General features: G+C 42.6%; 1 protein-coding gene across 1 annotated transcript in view; it reads left to right on the forward strand.

Annotated features, from left to right (window-relative positions):
* Sh2d4a (SH2 domain containing 4A) overlaps nt 1–20,248 on the forward strand; it is a 57,132-nt gene that overhangs the window by 33,067 nt on the left and 3,817 nt on the right. The window contains exons 5-6 of the mRNA XM_005367765.3: nt 462–663; nt 4,209–4,339. Of these exons, the coding sequence (XP_005367822.1) occupies nt 462–663; nt 4,209–4,339 (333 nt within the window). The remainder of the gene's footprint in view (nt 1–461; nt 664–4,208; nt 4,340–20,248) is intronic.

The raw sequence follows: 20,248 nt of genomic DNA on the forward strand, positions 1-20,248 counted from the left end.
CGTGTATCAGGGATGTGCTGACTTGGGATGCACTGCTCCTGACCGTGCGTGTATCAGGGATGTGCTGACTTGGGATGCACTGCTCCTGACCGTGTGTCTATATCACAGATGTAGTTCTGGCCTCTGAGTCTCTCTGACCAGGTCTCACACTTAGTCCTGCTAAGTGAATTAACAATCCTGCTACGTACTTTCCACTTCCACTTCGCTCCTCTTTTGTCTTTCTTTCCTCCCCTCCTCTGAAAGTCTTCAGTTCCTAAATGCAGAAAAGATGCTGCAGATAGGAAAGCCTCAGCCAGCCTATGAGAACCTTCAAAGGGAGTGATTGTTTGTACAAGCACAAAGCCAGTCTGCCAGGAGTCTTCCCAGAGAACCACTGTGAAGGGCTGAATCTCCTGTCTGTGACTCTGAGTGTGACCTTCGGCAAGTCTGATGGACTTTCTCGGATACTGTTCTCTTTCTAGTGCGAAAATCCAAGGCAGCTGATGAGAAGAGACGCTCCTTAGCTAAGCAAGCACGGGAAGACTACAAGAGGCTTTCCCAAAGGGGAAGGAGCGGAGAGGGGATGCAGAACCCCCTGGCTGGTCCACAGAAGCCCAGAAGACCCCCTCTTCCCCCGAAGCCCCAGTTTTTCCACCCACTAGGAAACTCTCCACAGTCTTTAGGGTAAGAAACCACACGAATGGCTTTCATCATAAGCACCCGGATGCGCTGATTAAAACGTTATCTTGGGACAGGAGGGCTGGCTTCCTGCTTAGGTCAATGAAGGCTCGCCTCTAACCCTGTTTTCTTCCCTGAAAGATTTCCACAATGGCTATAATTAGAACCCCACCCCAGGGTGAAGATGTCTAGTTAGATGATTTCCTGTTTACCACCTACACCCTGTGGCAACAAGCTAACAGGAAAGAGAAACAGGAGCCTGGAAGGTGGGCGGATGTATGATGTTCAACATTGCCTCTAGTGGTCAAAAAAAGGAGGCCCTTGCAAGCAGGTGGACTCTCCACATCCCTGGGACTGCTTTTTATTGCTGAAGAGTCAGGGTTTGATGGCAGTTCTCTTTCTAAGATGCAGAGTCAAGGCCAATTTTCAGAATTTTGAAATGCTTGGAACCAAGTCTTTATTCTGTGGTGAAAGTACCTTTACCTCTTAGACACAATGCATATCGGCACAAAAAGAATATAGCGATACCTGGAATAAAACCCTATCCCTTGTGTTTCCTGTCTATCAGATTGTTTTTTAAATGACTACTGATTGTTATTCTAATGTTTATTTGTTTGCATATAGTAGGGATCAAACCCAGGGCCTCCCACATGTCAGGCAAGCACTGAACCCCTGAGCTATGTCTCCAGCCATAATATTTCAATATTTAGAAAGAAACGTTTAAGATCAATTATTGATTGCATGATACAAACTGCATCTAATCTAAACTCTAGTAAGAGTTTGGCAAAATGAAACAATCTCTGATTTTTTAATTTTTTTTAAAAAATTATTTTTTTCTTCTTACTCCACGGAAAGCTCTATATTGAGATGTGGTGACCAACACTAAATGACCCTGTACACAGTTTGGAAAATGAGGTTTTATTTTTTATTTTTCCCTTACAGCTAAAAAGAAAAGGTCAGGAAATACACACCTCCTTAACTTTGTAGCAGGCCACGACTAGACTCCTCCCGTGGCTCTGCCTAGTGTAACTCTGCTCACAGAGCTTCATGGCGGCTGTGTCTTGTTTTCTGGCACCTTCCTGGGGCAGCATGGGATATGGCTCACACGATGTCTCTTTCCTCTACCTTTTAGTGTACTTGATGGATGACAATGAAGGTGGCCTTTTAAAGGGTAGTAGACAGTTCTTGTCAGTTGTGTTCAGCTCATTTTTTCCAACTTAGACACTGTATGAAGAGCTCTCTTGTGTGCCAGAGCGGTTGGGGCGAAGCTTGGGACTCTGGGCAACTGTGACACAAGCCAGCTAGAAGACAGCCTAGAGAAAGACAGACAGTAGCCTGTCGCATGTATGTGAAATTTTATTCCATTTCTGAGGAGTATGTAGAAAAGGAAGTTCATGTGGAAACTAGTGTGAAAATTTGTCATATAATAATATCCTGTGTGTGCCAGGTCTGCTTCCTAGGAAAGTCAAATATAAGACATTTTCTCTCAAATCCTCTGAATGTCATAAATGATAATACATAGCCACATTTGCATACGTGCATGAATGTTTGCGGAGTTGACATGTCACATAGAACCCGTGGCATGAAATCTTGCCAGCAGAATCACAAAAATCATGCTAGTTTATACAGCAGGAAATTTCCATAGCTCACTCAGTGTCTTTGTGTTAGACTGAGATTCTGCTCATCCAGTGGCTGTCGAACGGGATTTGGGGTCTATTTATTATATTGTTGCTTCTGCCTTCTGAAGTGGAGCACACCCACCCTAGAACCCCGTTCTGATAGTTCTGATGATGAGTTCATTCCACGATGGTGTTGTCACTTACCTTCCCTCCCTGGTCTGCAGACATATCCCCTTTACCTTCTTCTCCCAAGAGCATCTCTTAGTAGAAATAAACCTCCTCAGAGAGGGAGAGGTGAGCAGAAGCCGAGAAAGAAGCAGAAAATCAAGTCATAAACAAGCAAGGGAGGCAGCTACCTCAATTCCATGCGCTTGTCTTTGTTTGCACATCCAGTCTCTCCAGGAAAACAACTTTGACTTCTGAGTGCTTCTTTTCTCCAATGTTAATTGGGAGTTAGTAGGTCTTCTAACCCATAGTAAAGTGAATTTGAATCTAACACAGTAGTGGTTATCGCTTTGACTGGTTCTTTAGGAGCAGACAGATGAATGTGTTTCCCTTTCTCTGATCTTGAAGAACCGTATAATGGTAGCATGTAGGGGCCCAACCTACCATTAGCTCTGCCTTGTGATTAGATGTTGGAAATAGAAATGCATATACTTCTCTTCTCTCACCGCTTCCTCCCTTCTCTTCTCCCCCTCTCTCTCCGCTTCCTGCCCCCTCTTTCTTCTTCCCTCTCCCCTCCCCCTTTCTGTATAAAGTTGTCCCCTCAGCATCTATGGGGGCAATTCCCAAGATCCCTTGAAGAGACCAGAATGTGAAGGATGCTCAAGCCCCTTGTATAAAATGGGGCAATATTTGCATGTAATGCATGCACAGCCTGCCTGTACTTTAAATCATATCTAAGTCTCTTGCAGTCACTAATATCATGTAAGCACTATATAAATGAGTAAATACAGCATTGCTTGGGGAGTAAGGACAAGCAAAATGTCTTAGTATAGTAGAAATTTTTTCTTTGAGTATTTTCAGTCCTCCAATGTTTGAATTGATGCAGACCAGTTTATGTGTGCATATATATGTATATACACCACATATACATGTGCACATACATGTGTATGTATGTGAGGCTATGCACACACATATATATATATACATATATAATGGATCATTGTTTTTTCCCTTAAATTACAGTTAAACTTTAATTCTCCTTTAGCACAGATAAAAATATCACATCTATAATCAGATTATCATAAATTACCATTGATTTTTTTTATTGAAAATGTATACAATATATTCTGATCACAGCTTCCTCTCCCTCATTTCCTCCCAGGTCCTTCCCACATCTTCACCCATCCAACTCTATACTTTCTTTCTCTCTTTAGAAAATAAGCAAGCAGATAGAAAAGCAAACAATCCAGAATTTATAAAAAATAAACAGTGAAAAAGTATAAGACACACAAAAATAAAACCCATAAAAACAGAAAATTGGAAATCATAATATACAATCAAAAGACCAGTGAGATTGAAAAAAAATGCCCCCCAAAACGTTATAAGACAAAAATAATTTATTCCTAAAACACCGTTGAATTTATTTTACACTGCCCTGTGCATGCGGCCACAGCCTCTGAGTTTATGTGTGTGTCAGAGTCTAGAAGACACTTTTATTGGTGTCACCCACACCCCCTAGCTATTACACTCTTCCGGTGTCCTTGTCCACATGGCTTCCTGAGCCTTGAGGGTAGGGATTTGATGAAGACATTTATGGCTGAGTGTTCCAAGATCTGTCACCCTCTGAATGTTGTCTGGCTGTGGGGTCTCTGTATATGTTCCTATCTGCTGGAGGAGGAAGTGTCTCTGATGGCAGCTGAGCAAGACATGGAGGACATGATTTCCAATGAGTTAGCTCTAACTTGAGAATTGTCTTACCCATCACAGGAATCAGGGAGTGACAAGGACAGAGTCCAGCTCCACCCAGGAGGACATCATCCGATGGTTCAAAGAGGAACAACTGCCATTCCGTGCAGGTTACCAGAAAAACTCAGACACCATTGCTCCCTGGTTCCATGGTGAGTGATGAGACCATCTCTGTTGGCAGAGAGTGTTTGCTCAAGAAGGACAAACAAAAGGTCTTTCTCCTTCCTTCTTCACTTGTGCTGTACTAATAGAATCCTTCACTTTATTTTCATGAAGTGTTTTCTCAGTTCTTTTGAGAGAGCTGCCTTCCTGTGCCTTCTTAGAAAGCAGTAGGCATTCATGGCCTATGCATGAGGGCGAATTCTTCACCACAAATACAGCACTCCAGGGTAGAAGCAGGAAGCAGGGCTTCCTAGGGAGTCAGAGGAGAGGGTGGAGCTTCAGCTAATGCCACTGTCTTCCTCCTCTGGAAAGTCAGTGGGGGCTGTGTGATGTAGTGGGGCAGGGTTAGCAGGCAGAAGGCCAGCTGTGAGTCAGCTTTTTCTTAACTAGTTGAGTTACCTGGAAGAAACAGTGGTCACTTTTTATAGCTGTTCAACCCACTTGAGCCACAATTTCCTCATCTTTGGAATAAGAATCTGGAGCATTTTGAGCTTAAAGAGTCGGTGACTTTGATGATTTCTTTCCGATGCTCTAGTAAGTCCACAAGATGGGGTCTTTTGAGTCATGAGATGGCATTAGCTCGGCATTCAGCATTTGGCTTAAGAGACTTGGTTGACTGAGACTCCTCTGACGACCCAGGTCATACCCTCTGACTGCTTCATTTGAAGAGAAGTCAGTTGTTTCTTTAAGGCCTGTGCTTAGGAGCCTGGGGTATCGCTCTGACAGAGTTATTTGGTCAGAATGTACAAAGTGCTCAGTTATAATCCCAACCCAGAAAAGAAAAAAAAGAAAGGAAGGAATTACCTGTGGCTGATCGAACTTTCAACTAAGTATCCATCCGAGGTATTCTCTCCCACTTAGCACATAGAGCGTCACGGTTTGAACTACGTTTAAGGCATCTCACTCTTCAGTAGTGTCATTGTACACATAAACAGACCACAGAAGATCAGCTCCCACACACACATGCACAGCCGCTGCTAAAGCCTCACAGCTCATCGGTGACAGCCTTCTCTCAAGAGCTGCTTCTGAAACCTGGGTCCCAGCAGATGTACCAGCTGCCCTTGGATGTATCTGAGGGTCAGGCTTTGGTTTTGATCATTCCTGGAGTCCCCCTTCCCCCTACAGGGACAGGGTTGCAAGCGTCCCTCCCGTCCGTGCTGTTGTGCTATTGTGAGAGACTAAGAGAGGACTCTGCTGATTCTGCATGCCTTTGCCAGGGCCATCTCCCTGTCTGCTGCCCTCAGTTATCCTTTCTAAGCTAAGCACAGGAGATCAGTCTGGCAGTTTCTGTGTCCCTGGACAGTTGATGTATGCTGTCACCCCTGGTAATGAGAGTACTCACATTTTCAGTTTTGTGGGGAGTTGTTGCTGTTGTTTTGTTTTGTTTTAAACAGCTGGGTATGAGAGTGTTATTGGAAGTGTTAGCTTAAGTCATTAAGAATTCTGCTATATGCACTGGCAGTTCTGTCGGAAAAACAAAGCTGGAAGACACAGCAGGATTAATAATCCACTGGGAGCTTTGCTTAGAATATACAACTTCGGAGTGTTCCATATAATACTTTATAGATATGACATCATCAATCTGTTCTTAGGCAAATATTTATCATAGTTATAAGGAAAATAAATAACACAATAAATAAATAATGTGATAATAAATATGCAGTCATTCAGTCAGTATATATTTATCCTCCATTTTAGGGAGACCGAGTTTCACGTTTCCATGATGGTGAGGGGGACCACACTTTGTCTCTCTGAAATATGTTTGCTCTCATGTTAGTACTCAGGAATGGCCCGATGTCACTCTTGAGAACATCTTTTCATACCCACGTAGCATAATTTCTTAAGACATGGAATTTTTGGAAAGGAGAGACATTTGTGTGCTGAACATTCCTAATCCAAATAGCCAAAGCAGACACACTCCAGGGCAACTAACATGTTCTTTAAATAGTTCAAACTTTAAAACCTTTCATGCCCTATGTTTTCTGGTTCTAACTGCTCAACTTTCATGTCTGCTGAAATATGTTATCATTTGAAAACCTCCTGTTATACTTCTGGATATGTTGAACAAGGCACACTCAATCCCTACTGAGTATGGCCGAATACCCTGTCGTGATCGCCCCAACGTATACTCCTGCCTCTGTTCCTGAGTTCCTGCTGTCTCTGTACTTACCAGTGCTTGATGGTGCCTGATTTCATTTCCTGTCTTGTGGGTCCACAGGGGAATTGCAGTGGTTGGGCTTGCCCTGATGAGCAGTGAGCCCGAGCCCCCCACGTATTTGTGGGTGAATGTTTGCTGTAAATAATTCTTGAGATGTTTTGGTCATTTTTTCCCAGGGGATTTATTAAACTTTTGTTTTGATTTGTAGAATTTTATATATTCTCAATACTAATCATCAGTTCTATGAACTAACTATTTTTTTCTTTTAGTCTATGATTTATCTTTTAACACCCTGGCACATTTTGAGGCACAATTTTTCATTTCAGTGCTATTTGGTTTAGTTTTTCCCTTTGATGATTTTTTTGGCTGGTATCATGTACAACCAACCTGCAATGTTTTATAGATATACATATATATATATATATATGTACATATATATATATATATGGTATACAGACATCTTTCCATTCATTATTATGATAAACGTCACATTACCTAAAATTCACCACTTTAACTGTTTTTATTGCTCTTTTAAAACAGAAAACATTATTTTTAGTAAGCATTGGAAGTAATGATTTTCCTTATGATACTTCATACATTAGTTTATTTGACTTCACTGACATTCACCCCACCCCTGCCCGCCCCTTATCCGCTTTCCTTGTTCTACCTTCTGTCCTCCTGTCCATCTTAGCAATGCTATTTATCTGTGTGTACACGCGTGTGCTGGCCTACATGCCTGTGCACGTGTGTAGAGGTCAGGGTCAGGCTTCTTCCTCTGTCATTTTCCACCTTGGTTTCTGAGACAGGCTTCTCACTGATCCCGGAGCTTACGCCAGCAAGCCATTGGCATCTGCCTGACTCTTCTTCTCCAGTGCTGGGTCTCAGGTTCAACACCCAGCTTTAACTTGGGTGACAAGAATAGGAACTCTGGTCTTTGGTTGTGTATCAGGTACTTCACCTGCCGAGCCATCTCCTCAGCCGTTTGGCTACTATTAAACGTGTTGCGGTCTGTTTTCTGGAGTTATAGGCAGTTTCTGTGCCAAGGATTGGAGTGAGGTGTAAATGGGAAGTCTTTTCACGTCTTTCCAGGGCCTGTCCTATATCTGGGTATGTGTGGAGACTTCCTAATTTATACAATGTACACAGTTGTTTTTGAATGTCATAGTCTTTAATTTCTACCTCACAAGGGTGAAAATGAAAAGGAATGAAAGAGGCAAGGAGTTTTGAAGTTTAATTTCCAGAACAAAATGTGAGTTGCACTCCCGCCCCCCATTGTGAATGGGGAGGTGGTTAATGTGTGCAGGGGGTCTGTACTGAGCAAATGAGCTCAAGCGTGAAGAGTCACAGCACCCTTCCCGCTCCCCTCACCCCTCTCCCCCCAGAGAACAGGGCATCTGCTTCAGCCTACCAGAAACCTTTTCCCCGCCTGTGCCTTCTGCCTTCCCTTTATCACGGTCTCGCAGTGCTGAGAAGTAGCCTTATGAGTTGCACAAGTAACATGTGGTTCTCCAGTAAACCACATCGTAATTCCTGCCAAAGCTGTCTCGTTTGGAAGTACTTACTTAGGACCTGTCCTTAAAAGGTCAGAAGGCAATAGTGACATGGAAGGTCATGGGATAGAAGCCACCATAAAGGATAAGGGGATTTGGCTGCTGGGAAGATGGCAGGTCAAGGCTGAGCCTGTGGGATAGGATGTAGCCACCGGGTGGGCTGGAGCTGCTGTCCTAGATGCTTCTGTGTTTGAGATGTATCGTCTTCCGAATACGGACATTAAGGGTATTTTTTTTTTTTTGGTTTCCTCAACAAAGGGGATTATTTCTTCTTGTTTGTGTCATTTTTATCCCTTCACATGCTGTTGTCCTAGACTAATTCTCAGCTCACTTATGTCTTTTCCCTTGACTACAATCCCGGTTTTTAACCGATTTTATTCTTGCAGCTAGTACCAGGGTCCTCCAATCCTTCAGCCACACTGTTTAGTCTCTGGTGTTTATGAAGTATATGAGTCCTCTTGCCCAGCTGACCAGCAAAGTCACCAAGCATAAGCTAACCCTGGGCTCTGAGTCTCCAGAGTGCATTGAAACATAATCCACTCTGCCCACTAACATGCTTCAAGGACTCATTGGGGGAGTCAATGACTCAACACCCCTCAAGTGGGAAGTTCCACCGCAAGTCCATTTCCTCATTCTGCCAACATTTCCACACCCCCAAACAGACAAAACTAGCGGTGGAGGGATCTTGGAACCTGCCAGAGACTGGGCTGTGAAAAGACAGAAATGCAGAGAGAAACACACCTCTAGTTCAGGGCTTCCCCAGTGGTCTGCGCTGCTAGACAGCTTCACTCCCACACTTGCTTTGCACATCCCGCTGATCGTTAATTTTGAAATCATTTACAGTTACCAAATAGGGTATAACTGAGATCAGTGAAGTAGCTCCATCCTTGCTTGTCCTCTGGATGCCTTTTGCAGATGGGACACATAACTGAGCATGCCTTCTAGATGCTGAGCGTGCCTTCTAGATGGCGTAGTCTCAAGAGTTTATAATTTTATGCCCCTCTGAAAGCAAATTCTCTACTTTTAGTAGAATTTGACATTGTTGGATCATACTATATACCTTTACTTTGTTCTATTTATATACACCTCTCTACCTCATTTTTTTTAATTTTCTCCATTTTTTATAGGAGTAGTTATCCCTGGAATTAAAGTTGCCTATAAACAGCCATCAGTGTGGGGGTCCTGTGTTTTTCTCCATTTCAGCAGCTTTTCTCCATGCCCCCAGCTCCTTCTGCAAGGGTACAAGACACCATCAGAGCTGGTGTAGGTAGCTGATCTTATTAAGAAGGGCTCATAGATACACCTCAGCAGACCTGCCAATCAGGGCCTATTAATGACCTATCCTTTGACCATCTTGCTCCAGAGAAGAACTTTCTTAATGTTAGACATCAAATCCTGCTTTCCTTTCACAAAGGGGTTCTCATGTAGCTGTCTACACAGCACAAATTATTGATGCATGTGGCGGTTCAAAGTCTGTGGCTAAGCCTCAGGTGATGGCTTGTATTCTATGCCATTCATTATATCTAGGGCACACGCATTTTATGAGGCAATGAGACTATGACTAAGAAGCAAAACCCATGTCACCACTGTGTGTTGCAGGAAGGGCAACTGGAAGCCATTCCCTGGTAGTCACTGTGGAGGAACCAGCTGTTTAGCATGCAAACTTACATTAGTGGCATCAAGGCACTTTTCCTAATTATTACCATGGGCTTGTTCAGATTTTTGAAGCTACACAGGTTCATTCTAGGATCTATGGTTCTTCTCTAGCGAATGCTGTGTGGTGCTGTTCTTTTCTGGAACACTCAGACCTTTCTTAGCAATTACGCAGTTCCATGACTGTTCTGCACAGATCTTACCATAATTTCTGTTAATTATGAGGATAGAGAGGACCTTGGACTCCAAATAATTCACTGCTAATGTGTTGTAAATGATGTACTCTAGTTACAAATGTCCAGTATGCCAGTTTTGTGGGTTTGTGTGTATGTGTGTGTGCTTCCACCTGCATGCATGCATGCATAGAGATGGAACCCAGCATTGGTTCCATTGACCAGCATTGGGCTTATGATTCAGGATTTAGTCTTAAAGTTGCCCTTGACACTGTTGGAGCTGTGAGGTTATCCAGAAGTCAGTGGCCAGTGGAGTGGATACAACAGAAGCAAGAGTGAGTATCTCTGCTTTAAGGGATCTTACTTAGGCTCAGTGTAAAAGGGGAATCCTAAAGCATTGAAGAAATCATGATTTTTGTCCTTAGACTTTTCTTGGTTAGCACATGTTTGGCTTGTTTGTTTACCAATATCTTCTTAAACAACTATATGACTTTGGACACTTCTTTATGCCAAGGAAAGAAGACCAAAGAAATAAGTGGTGTTAAGTGTATATGGAATTGGCTGGCTGCATGACTTCACAAATCTGAAGCCCTGTGGCCTTGGCCAGGTGACCAGACCTCTGTGCTTCTGTCACTTTTCTGTATGGCACAGGATGACTGGGTGAAACATGAGGGCTTGTTTGTTGGGGTTTCTGTTCTGCCCAGTTCCCACAGCCAGTAAATCCCAAAGAAAACCACACAGAATTCTATACTAATCATAAACAGATTGGCCCATTAGCTCAGGCTTCGTATTAGTTCTTATAACTTATATTAGCCCATTATTAGCCCATTATTCTTATCTATGTTAGCCACATGGCTCAGTACCTTTTTCAGTGGGACAGGTCACATCTTCCTTCTTCTGTGTGTGGACAGACTGGGAAGGAATGGGCTTCCTTTTTCCTAGAATTCTCCTCTTCTCATTGCCCCACCTCTACTTCCTGTCTGGTTGTCCCACCTACACTTCCTGCCTGGCCACTGGCCAATCAGCCTTTATTTAAAACATAATTGACAGAATATAGAATTGTCCCACACCACTAATGGTGTAGGAGTTCCTTCTGTTTATGTGTTGCTTTCATTGGTTAATCAATAAAGAAACTGCTTGGCCTGATAGGGCATAACTTAGATAGGCAGAGAAGACAGAATTGAATTCTGGGAGGAAGAAAGCAGAATCAGAGAGCCATTATGCCATGGATCTGGCAGGTCAGACATGTTGAATCTTTCTCGGTAAGCCACGACCTTGTGATGATATACAGATTGTTAGAAATGGGTTAAATCAAGATGTGAGAGTTAGCCAATAAGAGGCTAGAGATACTGGGCCAGGCAGTGATTTAATTAATACACTTTCTGTGTGGTTATTTCGGGTGTAAGCTAGCCAGGTGGCCGGGACAAACAAAGGGCCCTCACTCTCCATGTTACAACTGGGGACCAAATCTTTCAATAGATATAGAGTGTGAGGTGCAACAAAAACACCATGAGATAAATGTAACCATCAAGATGGTGAATGAGAATGGGTAATGCTAATAATTCTAGTCCATTAATTATGAGGGAAACATCTGGATAGCATTTTAAAAGCTTTGCTCATGGTTATGTCTTCTGAGCTGGGACTTGGGGCAGGTCCCAGAGCTCTCAGGAACAGTACTCTTAAGTGTAGCAGGAGCTGAAAGTGTACAGGGTAGAAATAAGAGACTATGAAGCCATAGACTCTCCCAAGTGCAGTTGGAGACTGTAGAAAGTTACTCCTCATCCTGTGCTGAAGGCAGATTGGCATAGAAGACTCTGGGGTACCCTAACAGCAGAGACTTTGCAAATACTGTTTCCAGCAGCCTCTGCTTTTTTATATTTTTGGGGACACCCAGAGGTAGGATTGTAGCACAGATGGCAAAGAAGAAAGGCAGATGGCAGACAAAGCATTGGAGGGCATCCCAGGACACGGGCAACCTGCAGCAGCCTGGCTCTGGTAAGCTGTGCAATGGCTATAATCTCCTGCAGCATTGTGGCAGCCTTAAGTGTAGCCTGAAGTCTGTAGAAAACAAACCCAGGCTGAAGAGAGTAGGAAATGGCACCCTAGTAAGACCTGCACACCCAGCTCAACCACACTTATTGTTTCAAGAGAAATGCATCTTCTGTGGGTTGTTCTGGGTAGATAATGAACACCTCTTTGTGCAATGCATATTTGTAAAATGTCATGAACATAATGAGCAAGCACCAGAGCTAAGGACCTGGAACAGACCCTGGCCCTGCAACCTTGGCATTGGCGTTTTCCCGCTTAGCTTGCTTGTCTACAAAACATAATAATAATAGTACCAGATCTTGTTTAGAACTCTTTAAAGGTTAAATAAAAGGTGAAATGTAAACAGAAGCACATTGCACCACCATGGGAATGGGTAGGAGCTATGTGATCAGTACCTAGATCCAGTAGCACCACCATTGGAATGGGTAGGAGTTTGGCTAAGGGCTCAGTACCTAGATCCAGTGGCATACTTATCCTGACATTCTTAAAGGTCCTAAAATACTATGTAGTTTTCTGTGAGCACACTTTGAGACATATTAAAAATTATTTACTTATTTCTATTTTGCCCATATGAATGTTTGTCTGCGTATTTATATTTGCACCACACACATGCCTAGTGCCACTGGCGGTCAGGAGAGTGTATTCGTTAGATCATCTGGGACTGGAATTACAAGGAATTGTGAGCTGCCGTATGGGTGCTTGAAGTTACAGATGGTTGTAAACCATGTGTACTGGGAATGCAAATTTGATCTTTTGCAAGTGTTTTTTTTTTTTTTCCACTGAACTATCTCTCCACCCCGTAAAGCTTCTTTCAGAGTATTATTACCCCTTTGTAGGATTGCTTTCAGGGCTCAATGAAGAAATACATTGTGTCATTATTTGGTAATATTTATTTAATCCAAACATATATTTTGCAGATAACTTCCAGGGAAGTAGGTTGTACAGTACACAGATGGTGGGGTTGTGCACTATGCAGAAAGGGTCATACCACTTAACTCTACCTAACAATTCTCAGACCCGAGGCAATAGCTTCAAAGAGGGGTAGGTTGTGAGATGAAATCAGTTGGCTAGGTCTGTTCCAGGGGTGGGTGCTGAAGATATTAGTGTGTCGGTGTGGGAGCTGCCTGATGGCCAGGAGGTCATAAGGCAGTGGGAAAGGGCAAGATGGTCCTGATGGAGTGTGCTGTGCATGACCCACACAGCAGAGACCAGGTGTGCCGGTGCTCTGCAGATCAGAGGAAACAGCCCAGGAGGCATCCGAATGCCTCTTATTCTATGCTTACAGATAGAGTAGGAATTTTCCAGAAGGGGATAATCATTCTACCAACTTCTCTGCCTGCTGGATTTCTAACTAGAGCCCTGCTAGGGTTTTCAAGTTACTGTGCATCTCTTTGGGTCTGTGGATCTCTTCTGGGCAGTTTTCTTAGGGCTGTTTTGGTCAAACCTTCACTCCAGAGAGTTCTAAAAACCACACAGGCCAATGCAGTAGCTATTGTCCACACATGCCAAGAAACTAAAGAAACAAAATAAAACCAAAGCTTGAGTCCACAGTCATATTCACTCTAGCTCAGGTCTCAAAAAATACTCCTGGCTGGTAGCATCACCCGACCGATACAGGGGACATTTCCCCCATTGCGGGATATTCTGTTTCATGGTGCTGCTACAGAAGGATCCAGTCCCCGTCATTACTCAGAGAAGGATGTGCAGGACTGTATTTTGGTCAGCTAGTAACTAGCTCTGCCCTCTGATCCAAAGCAAAGTTTAAAGGCAATCTCAGGAGTATCATAAAGCTATCAAAATATCTCACAAAATTCCCCCCTTTTGCCAAAATAAAAATGGAAGGTTTTTAACTCTAACACTACATACAATAAGAACAATCATCTGGTAAGAAATACATTCACAATGTCTAGTCCATTTTCATTTGGAAAATTCAGAGAAAATACTCCATTATCTATCCTATCTGGGCAAGTCCAACATTTTGTACCTAATTCACTTTCTATCCTAACTTGTATTACCAACCCAAAACTATAGTCTTAGACCTCAAAACATTTTCTTAGATAAACAATTTCAGCTTTTATGTCTTTCAATCTTATACATTTTACACCTCTTTCATGAGTTTCTTTTTTGAATTTTGTAACAAGGAAAACTATAGCTATAGCTGTCTAGTATTCAACTCCATCAGAGACCAGAGAAAGATATAATATTACCCGAGTAAATAGGAAGTTCAAAGCAAACAGCTTCCAAAACTATAGAAACCATAGGAACATTTGTCTGTTTGGAAAATGACCCAAGGTTCCCCTGCAGTGGTGGGGTATCTATGTTCCACCTACAGGCCTAGAGTATCTGACAGACTTTTTTATGAAGCAGGGATTTTAAAGAACTTTCTTACCTTGTCATGGTAAAGTTCAGCAGTCACTTTTTTTGTGTCCTGCTTGTCCAATTTAGACAGCATACTGTCAGCACTCAAGGCAAAAGTAGTTTCTTGTCCAGACATTAACTTTTGCTATAAAGAAAGCAAATTCAATATGGGGGATCTTTGATGCTCATCATCTTCTCAGAAGTGGATTGGAGATGCCAGGAGCAGATGTGTCTCATTATCATAAAAGTCTTATATTATTAAAATGTTAAATGTCATATTCTGCAGCCTTCTTAACTATTTAAAGAGCATCTATCTATTTAAAATATATCTCTGTTTTCCTTGACAACATACCTAGCATGGCCACAAATTTGTTTTTATAGATGACTAACTATTAATCTACATTTTTAAATTATTTTAAACAGTTTATAATAATAACCTTTAAAGATTACAACTTTACATTACATTTTAAAATGAACTGCATGGTATAATATCTTAAACAAGACTAGAAAGATATATACAGTATAACAAAAATAACCTTAAATTTGTATCAATATACAAAAATCCATAGCAATGTAAAATGTTTAGTAGTTGCTTTTTTAGTTTAAAATATATTTTAAAATCTGTTCTTTTATCCTATCATTTCTATATCCCCTTTTCTTTTCAGAACCAGATCCCTGAATCTAATTTCCTTTGCTTAGTTCCCCCCCCCAACCCAGTGTCACCAATAACAACTTGGCATCAACCTGCTAAATGATGATAAACGTCTATGATCCACTAATAAACCAAGATCCACTCACCATACCTCTTGGGAATGTGGGCATCATGTTTTCTAGACTGTTTCCTGTTGTCTTGGGGTGATGGAACCCTGAGAACATTGAGATAATGGTAAAGTACTGGGAGAACTAGCTGTATTTTTGTTGTTGTTTAGTCTTTGTGTGATGGGAACGTGTAGAGCTTATCTGAAGTCCTGGCTGGAGTAGTCTGTGAGGCTGGGCTATCTCAGCTAGCAGCTTTGAAGATGTTCTGGGTGCAGAATTTTAAGGAAACTCTAACTGAGGCATTCTGAGATCTGAGAGGCTGGATCACCTGGGCTACTTGTTTTCATTGGTGTTTGGCCTGTTTTTTTTGAAAACATGAAAACTTTTAAAGGTTTATTAACACAAGTATGTAATGTACAGTATGTACAAATCAACTAAAGGTGATTTTCTGTTTTATGTATGAGCAGGTAAAAGGCATCTGTCATAAGTCCATTTGGACTTCATAACCAAACTGTCATGAGGACTCTGAAGTCAACTAGATTTTTCATGTCCATTCAGTCTTAGAATTGTTCCTATGTTGATCAGCATACACATCACCTGTTCTTCAGTCTTTCCTGGCTTCCTCCCTCATATCTGCAGCCAAGATCCTCAGGAGGTCTCCCCTGTTCAAATCTGACCTCTATTAAGTTTGAAGGAATCTGTAGCTTTCCCCCAATGCAACATATTTCTTGACTTCCATTCTGAAATCAAGTCATCTCTAAAGTATATGCTAGTTTAATTAAACACTTCCTCCCATAATCTAACGTCACTCAGCAGCTGTCATTTGCTCATTAGCATTCAAAAACTTCAAAGTCAACAAAACACCATACAGGATCCAGACGTCCTGTGTATTCCCCATCCTTGTGTGGCTTTTTATTTTATTACTTACTTTTCTTTTAAAGATTTAATTTCATAATTTTTAAACTATTTCTTTCTATGACTATCTATACCCATTTTCTTTCTTTTTTTTTCTTTAGCATTTAAGTGTATTTTAAAGCATTCTGTCCCTATTTAGAAGTTCTTGGGGGAGAGGCTGAAACAGCTTATTAAGTACCTGCAGCATTCTCTGAACACGTGAGCCAAAGCTTTAACTGCTAGGCAGTAGCTAGCTCCTCTGGCAGCTGGTTCTGCCCTCCTGGGTTCCCTGAGAGCTATGGGAATCCACTGAGCCCATTTGCTAGGGTCCCTGCAGATGGTAGGCGACTGTTGCGAGAGCTTACAGAGAGGCCCATGCCACAACTGTGGTGGTGCTGACTGCTGTGTCTTCTCTGTTTGTGTGGTTGTGTCATGTGTTGGAGCATCAAATGTAGCATTTATCTGATTATTCTTTATTAATAAAAACTCGGGAGTCAGATATTGGGTAAGAACCTGAATAATCAGAGAAGTGGTGGAGAAGTGAGAAACGACCAGTGCTTCTACTCTTAATGTGTGCAGGCTGTTTTCCTGGTAGAACTCTATCCAATTATAGGTAGGGATAAACTTGAATAAAAGAAATCTAGCCAGGCATGGTAGCATATGCCTTTAATACCTGCAAAGGTAGACAGACCTCTATGAATTCCAGGCCAGCCTGGGCTATGTAGAGAGATGCTGTAACAATAAACAAACCAGCAAATAAAATAAGTAAAAAGCAATATACCATTCTCTTCTTCTGCCATCCGACCTCAGATTGCTTTGGTTTCTTTACAATGTGTGAAGATTGCTGATTCCCAGAGGCAGCCCTGAAGTGTCATGAATTGAGAGGTGGGGTGAAGATCATTGCTTTCAATCTTAGAGACAGCCAGAGGGCAAGCCAAAGCCTATGAGGACGTTGCTCACATGACACTCACCAGGATACCTGACTTTGGAACGTGCCTTTGTGCTCAAGAACATCTTGCATAGACATGGCTCTTCTGAGGCTGGCAGTGGCCAAGACTCCTCAAAGGTACCCACTTCCCTTGACCCCTGATGGAGTCTGTAAAGAAACATCTACTTGTGCTCAGGAAAGTGAACTACGTGCCTAAGCGTGTAGAGAGAAGCTGCTCTCTTGTGCGTGGCCCTCACCTTTGAGCCGGCCCTCACTCCTGTGATATGGAAGGAGATTGCATTATGACCTGGGATTTACTGCAGAATCATTTTATTGTGTTCCGGTGCTTTAGCAGATTAGATAGTGCTAAGATAGTGTGTAATGGGTGATGATTACAGAGGTCAGGAGGATTGTAGATACTTTGATTTGGGCTTCCTCAACCTTACCCTATTTTAGAAAGAAAAATTGCCCAGGTTTCCTTATCATTTTCAAGAAGAACTTTTTTCTTTTATAGTCATTGACTATACACATCTTCCCAGTTTTTTGAAGGGACTTAGAACTAAAGACTTACTCTGTCCCTAAGTTTGGGTGTAATAAGAAATTGTTTTCCACAACGCTGCTCTTCCTTCTGACAGGAGTTTAGCAAGTCCTTGTTTCTGCAGGGAGATTTGCAGTGACAGTGAAAAATACCTCTGCTTTCTTAGACAATCTAATATAGTGTCTTCAAACTTCTGTTGGGGGTCATCCTGGCAGAGAGTGGTTGTTTATTGCCTTCTTAGAGCCTACAGCTCTTTTAGACAATTTATCCATGGAACCAGAGATGTCTAGAAAGGCAAAAGAGACACTGAAAGCAAGCAGCCCGTGTCTGAACTGAGAATCTCACTCCATCACTGTGGGGCAACTGTTGCCGATGTGCCACAAGAGAGAATATAGGACAATGATTGACAGCTTGGATGTTTACACTTTGTGCTGCTGCGACCACAAAATACCCAAAAGAACAACCGAGCCGAGGCAGTATTTATTCCTCATCTTAGAGCTTTCTAGTCTGTTGTTGTGGGCTCCGTGCACATGGGCAGAATATCCTGATAAAAGAGCCTGTGGTGGAAGATATAATCTCATGGTAGATAGGAAAGAGAGGAAGATAATAAGCGAACGGGCAGCATAAGACATGGCCCCCAGGGACATCCCTCCAGTTACTTCTTCCAGCTAGGCTTTGCCTCTTGAAGTTTTACAGTCTCCCAAAATGTTACCAGCATCCAGGAACCTAGCATTTGAGACATGAACTGGGGTGTGTGTGTGGGGGAGGATATTTAATATTTCAACTATGGTGGATGTTTGTGGTAGACATGAACCAGCAACCTTTCTGAGAGGCACAGTAATAGAGCTGGAATCTCTGGGAGAAATGCCCTGAGTTTCTTTCCTTTGGGATGCCGTTTCTATCAGTACCTTCCCACCCTCGGTTCTTTATACAAGCTCTCATGCCAGCCTTTATGGTACAGGACCACTGTTCATCTTCCTGAACAGTGATGGGCAAAGAGCAGGTAGGCGAAGTGTTGGTGGGTTGAACTTGGCTTGCAGGGAGTGGGGCTTTTCAAATTCCTCCTCTCATTAAAGATCTATTTACAGAATCTTTTTTAGCATGGTGCTCCGAATGACTGGAGCTTACTTAAACTAAAAATTCACTAGCAACTAGAAGGACTGCAAAAACCCATTTCCTTTTCACAAGGCAGGCTGCTGTTTGTTTCCTTAACAATCAGAACTTGAACATCAGCAGGAAGGTAAGGGTGGAACAAGGGAAGCCAGGAGCTTCTGTCTGCGCCAAAACAGGGAGAACATGAAAAGAACGTTGTTCCTCCTTCCCTAATCAGAGCCCACAGGGTAATTCAGCCAGCTGTGCCGTTGGCTATTCTCTGTGTGTTTACAATACTGTCTATTCATTCCAAGAACTACCATAGAAATAAGAAGGGAACTTTGGAGTATGAGTCAAACTCTATGAACTGGGAAATGAGAGTGGGAATTCAGGAGACATCTTAATTACATCTCTACACAAAGCCCCATATATGTGTGCAGGTGGAACTTATTTTTTTGAATATATATATTATATTATATATAATATATATCCAAATTTCTTCATATATGTGTGGATATATAAGTAAATTACACTCTAGCCTTTCAAAACCCAATGGATACATTGAAGATTAGTTTTGGTGGAATTCAGAAAACCTGTTACTGGTATCAGGCACTCAGTAGACCAGAGTATCTTCCGGTTCTGTCACTAACTTGCAGGGCCTCCTAGACCAGGCTGTTTCAACTCTAGCACCATTGATGCTTTGTGCTGGACTGTTTTTATGGGTCAGACTGTTGTGTGCATGTTCAGAAGCATCACTGGCCTGTACCCTGTGAGTAGAAGTATCACCCACACCCATGACAGCTGTATTAGTTACTTCTTACATCACTGCGAACACAACACCTGACGATAATAAAAGAAAAGAGATTTACTTGGTTCCATGGCAGAGCAACACTGGCCTGTGAGGAAGGCACCTGACATCACAGTGCACCAGGAAACACTGACATGGGGAACATGGCAGGGTGTCACTAGTCACAGCATGTTGATCAGGAAGTGCAGAAAAGAGAACTCTGGCCCCGGCTAGCTTTCTTTTCCCCTTCTTTCCACCTTACCTCCTGGCCAATGTTACCCACATTCAGGGTGGCTCTTTCCCCTCCAGTTCTTCCTCCACCCAAGCCACCTTAACATCCCAACAGGTGTGCTTTACTCTCCCGTGTGATTCTGTTTGAGAATTACTGTTTCAGACCAAGGCAGGTCACTTCCAGACCAGAGTTCTCACTGATAAGCAGACAGTGGTGGTCCTTCAAGAGCATCCAAAGTTCACTTCGGATCTGAAAGAGCCCAGCACCACCCTCAAGATAACGTGCCAGCCCTTCATAAGTGGCAGACAGCTTGTGCTAATCTAATGGGTCTCTAGGTGAAGCTGTTCTCTTACGAGTTGTCCCAGTTGGCTCCTCTGTTGCTATAATTAAAACACTTACCCAAAGCAACTTGGGGAAGAAAGGGTCTATTCCATCTTGTAACTCTCAAATCACAAGACATCATTGAGGGAAGGAATTTACGGCAGAAATCTAGAGGCAGAAACCAAGGAGTCAGGCTGCTTACTGGCTTGCTCAATTTGGTTTCTTGTTATAACTCAGAACTACTGCTAGCACCACTCGTGGAGGCCTCGGCCCAGGCCATCCCATATTAGTCACTACTCAAGCCCCTCCCATGTCAGTCATTACTCAAGCCCCTCCCATGTCAGTCATTACTCAAGCCCCTCCCATATCAGTCACTACTCGAGCCCCTCCCATATCAGTCACTACTC

Source organism: Microtus ochrogaster, unplaced genomic scaffold (genome assembly GCF_000317375.1).
Source record: "Microtus ochrogaster isolate Prairie Vole_2 unplaced genomic scaffold, MicOch1.0 UNK23, whole genome shotgun sequence".
In the NCBI taxonomy this organism is placed as follows: domain Eukaryota; kingdom Metazoa; phylum Chordata; class Mammalia; order Rodentia; family Cricetidae; genus Microtus; species Microtus ochrogaster.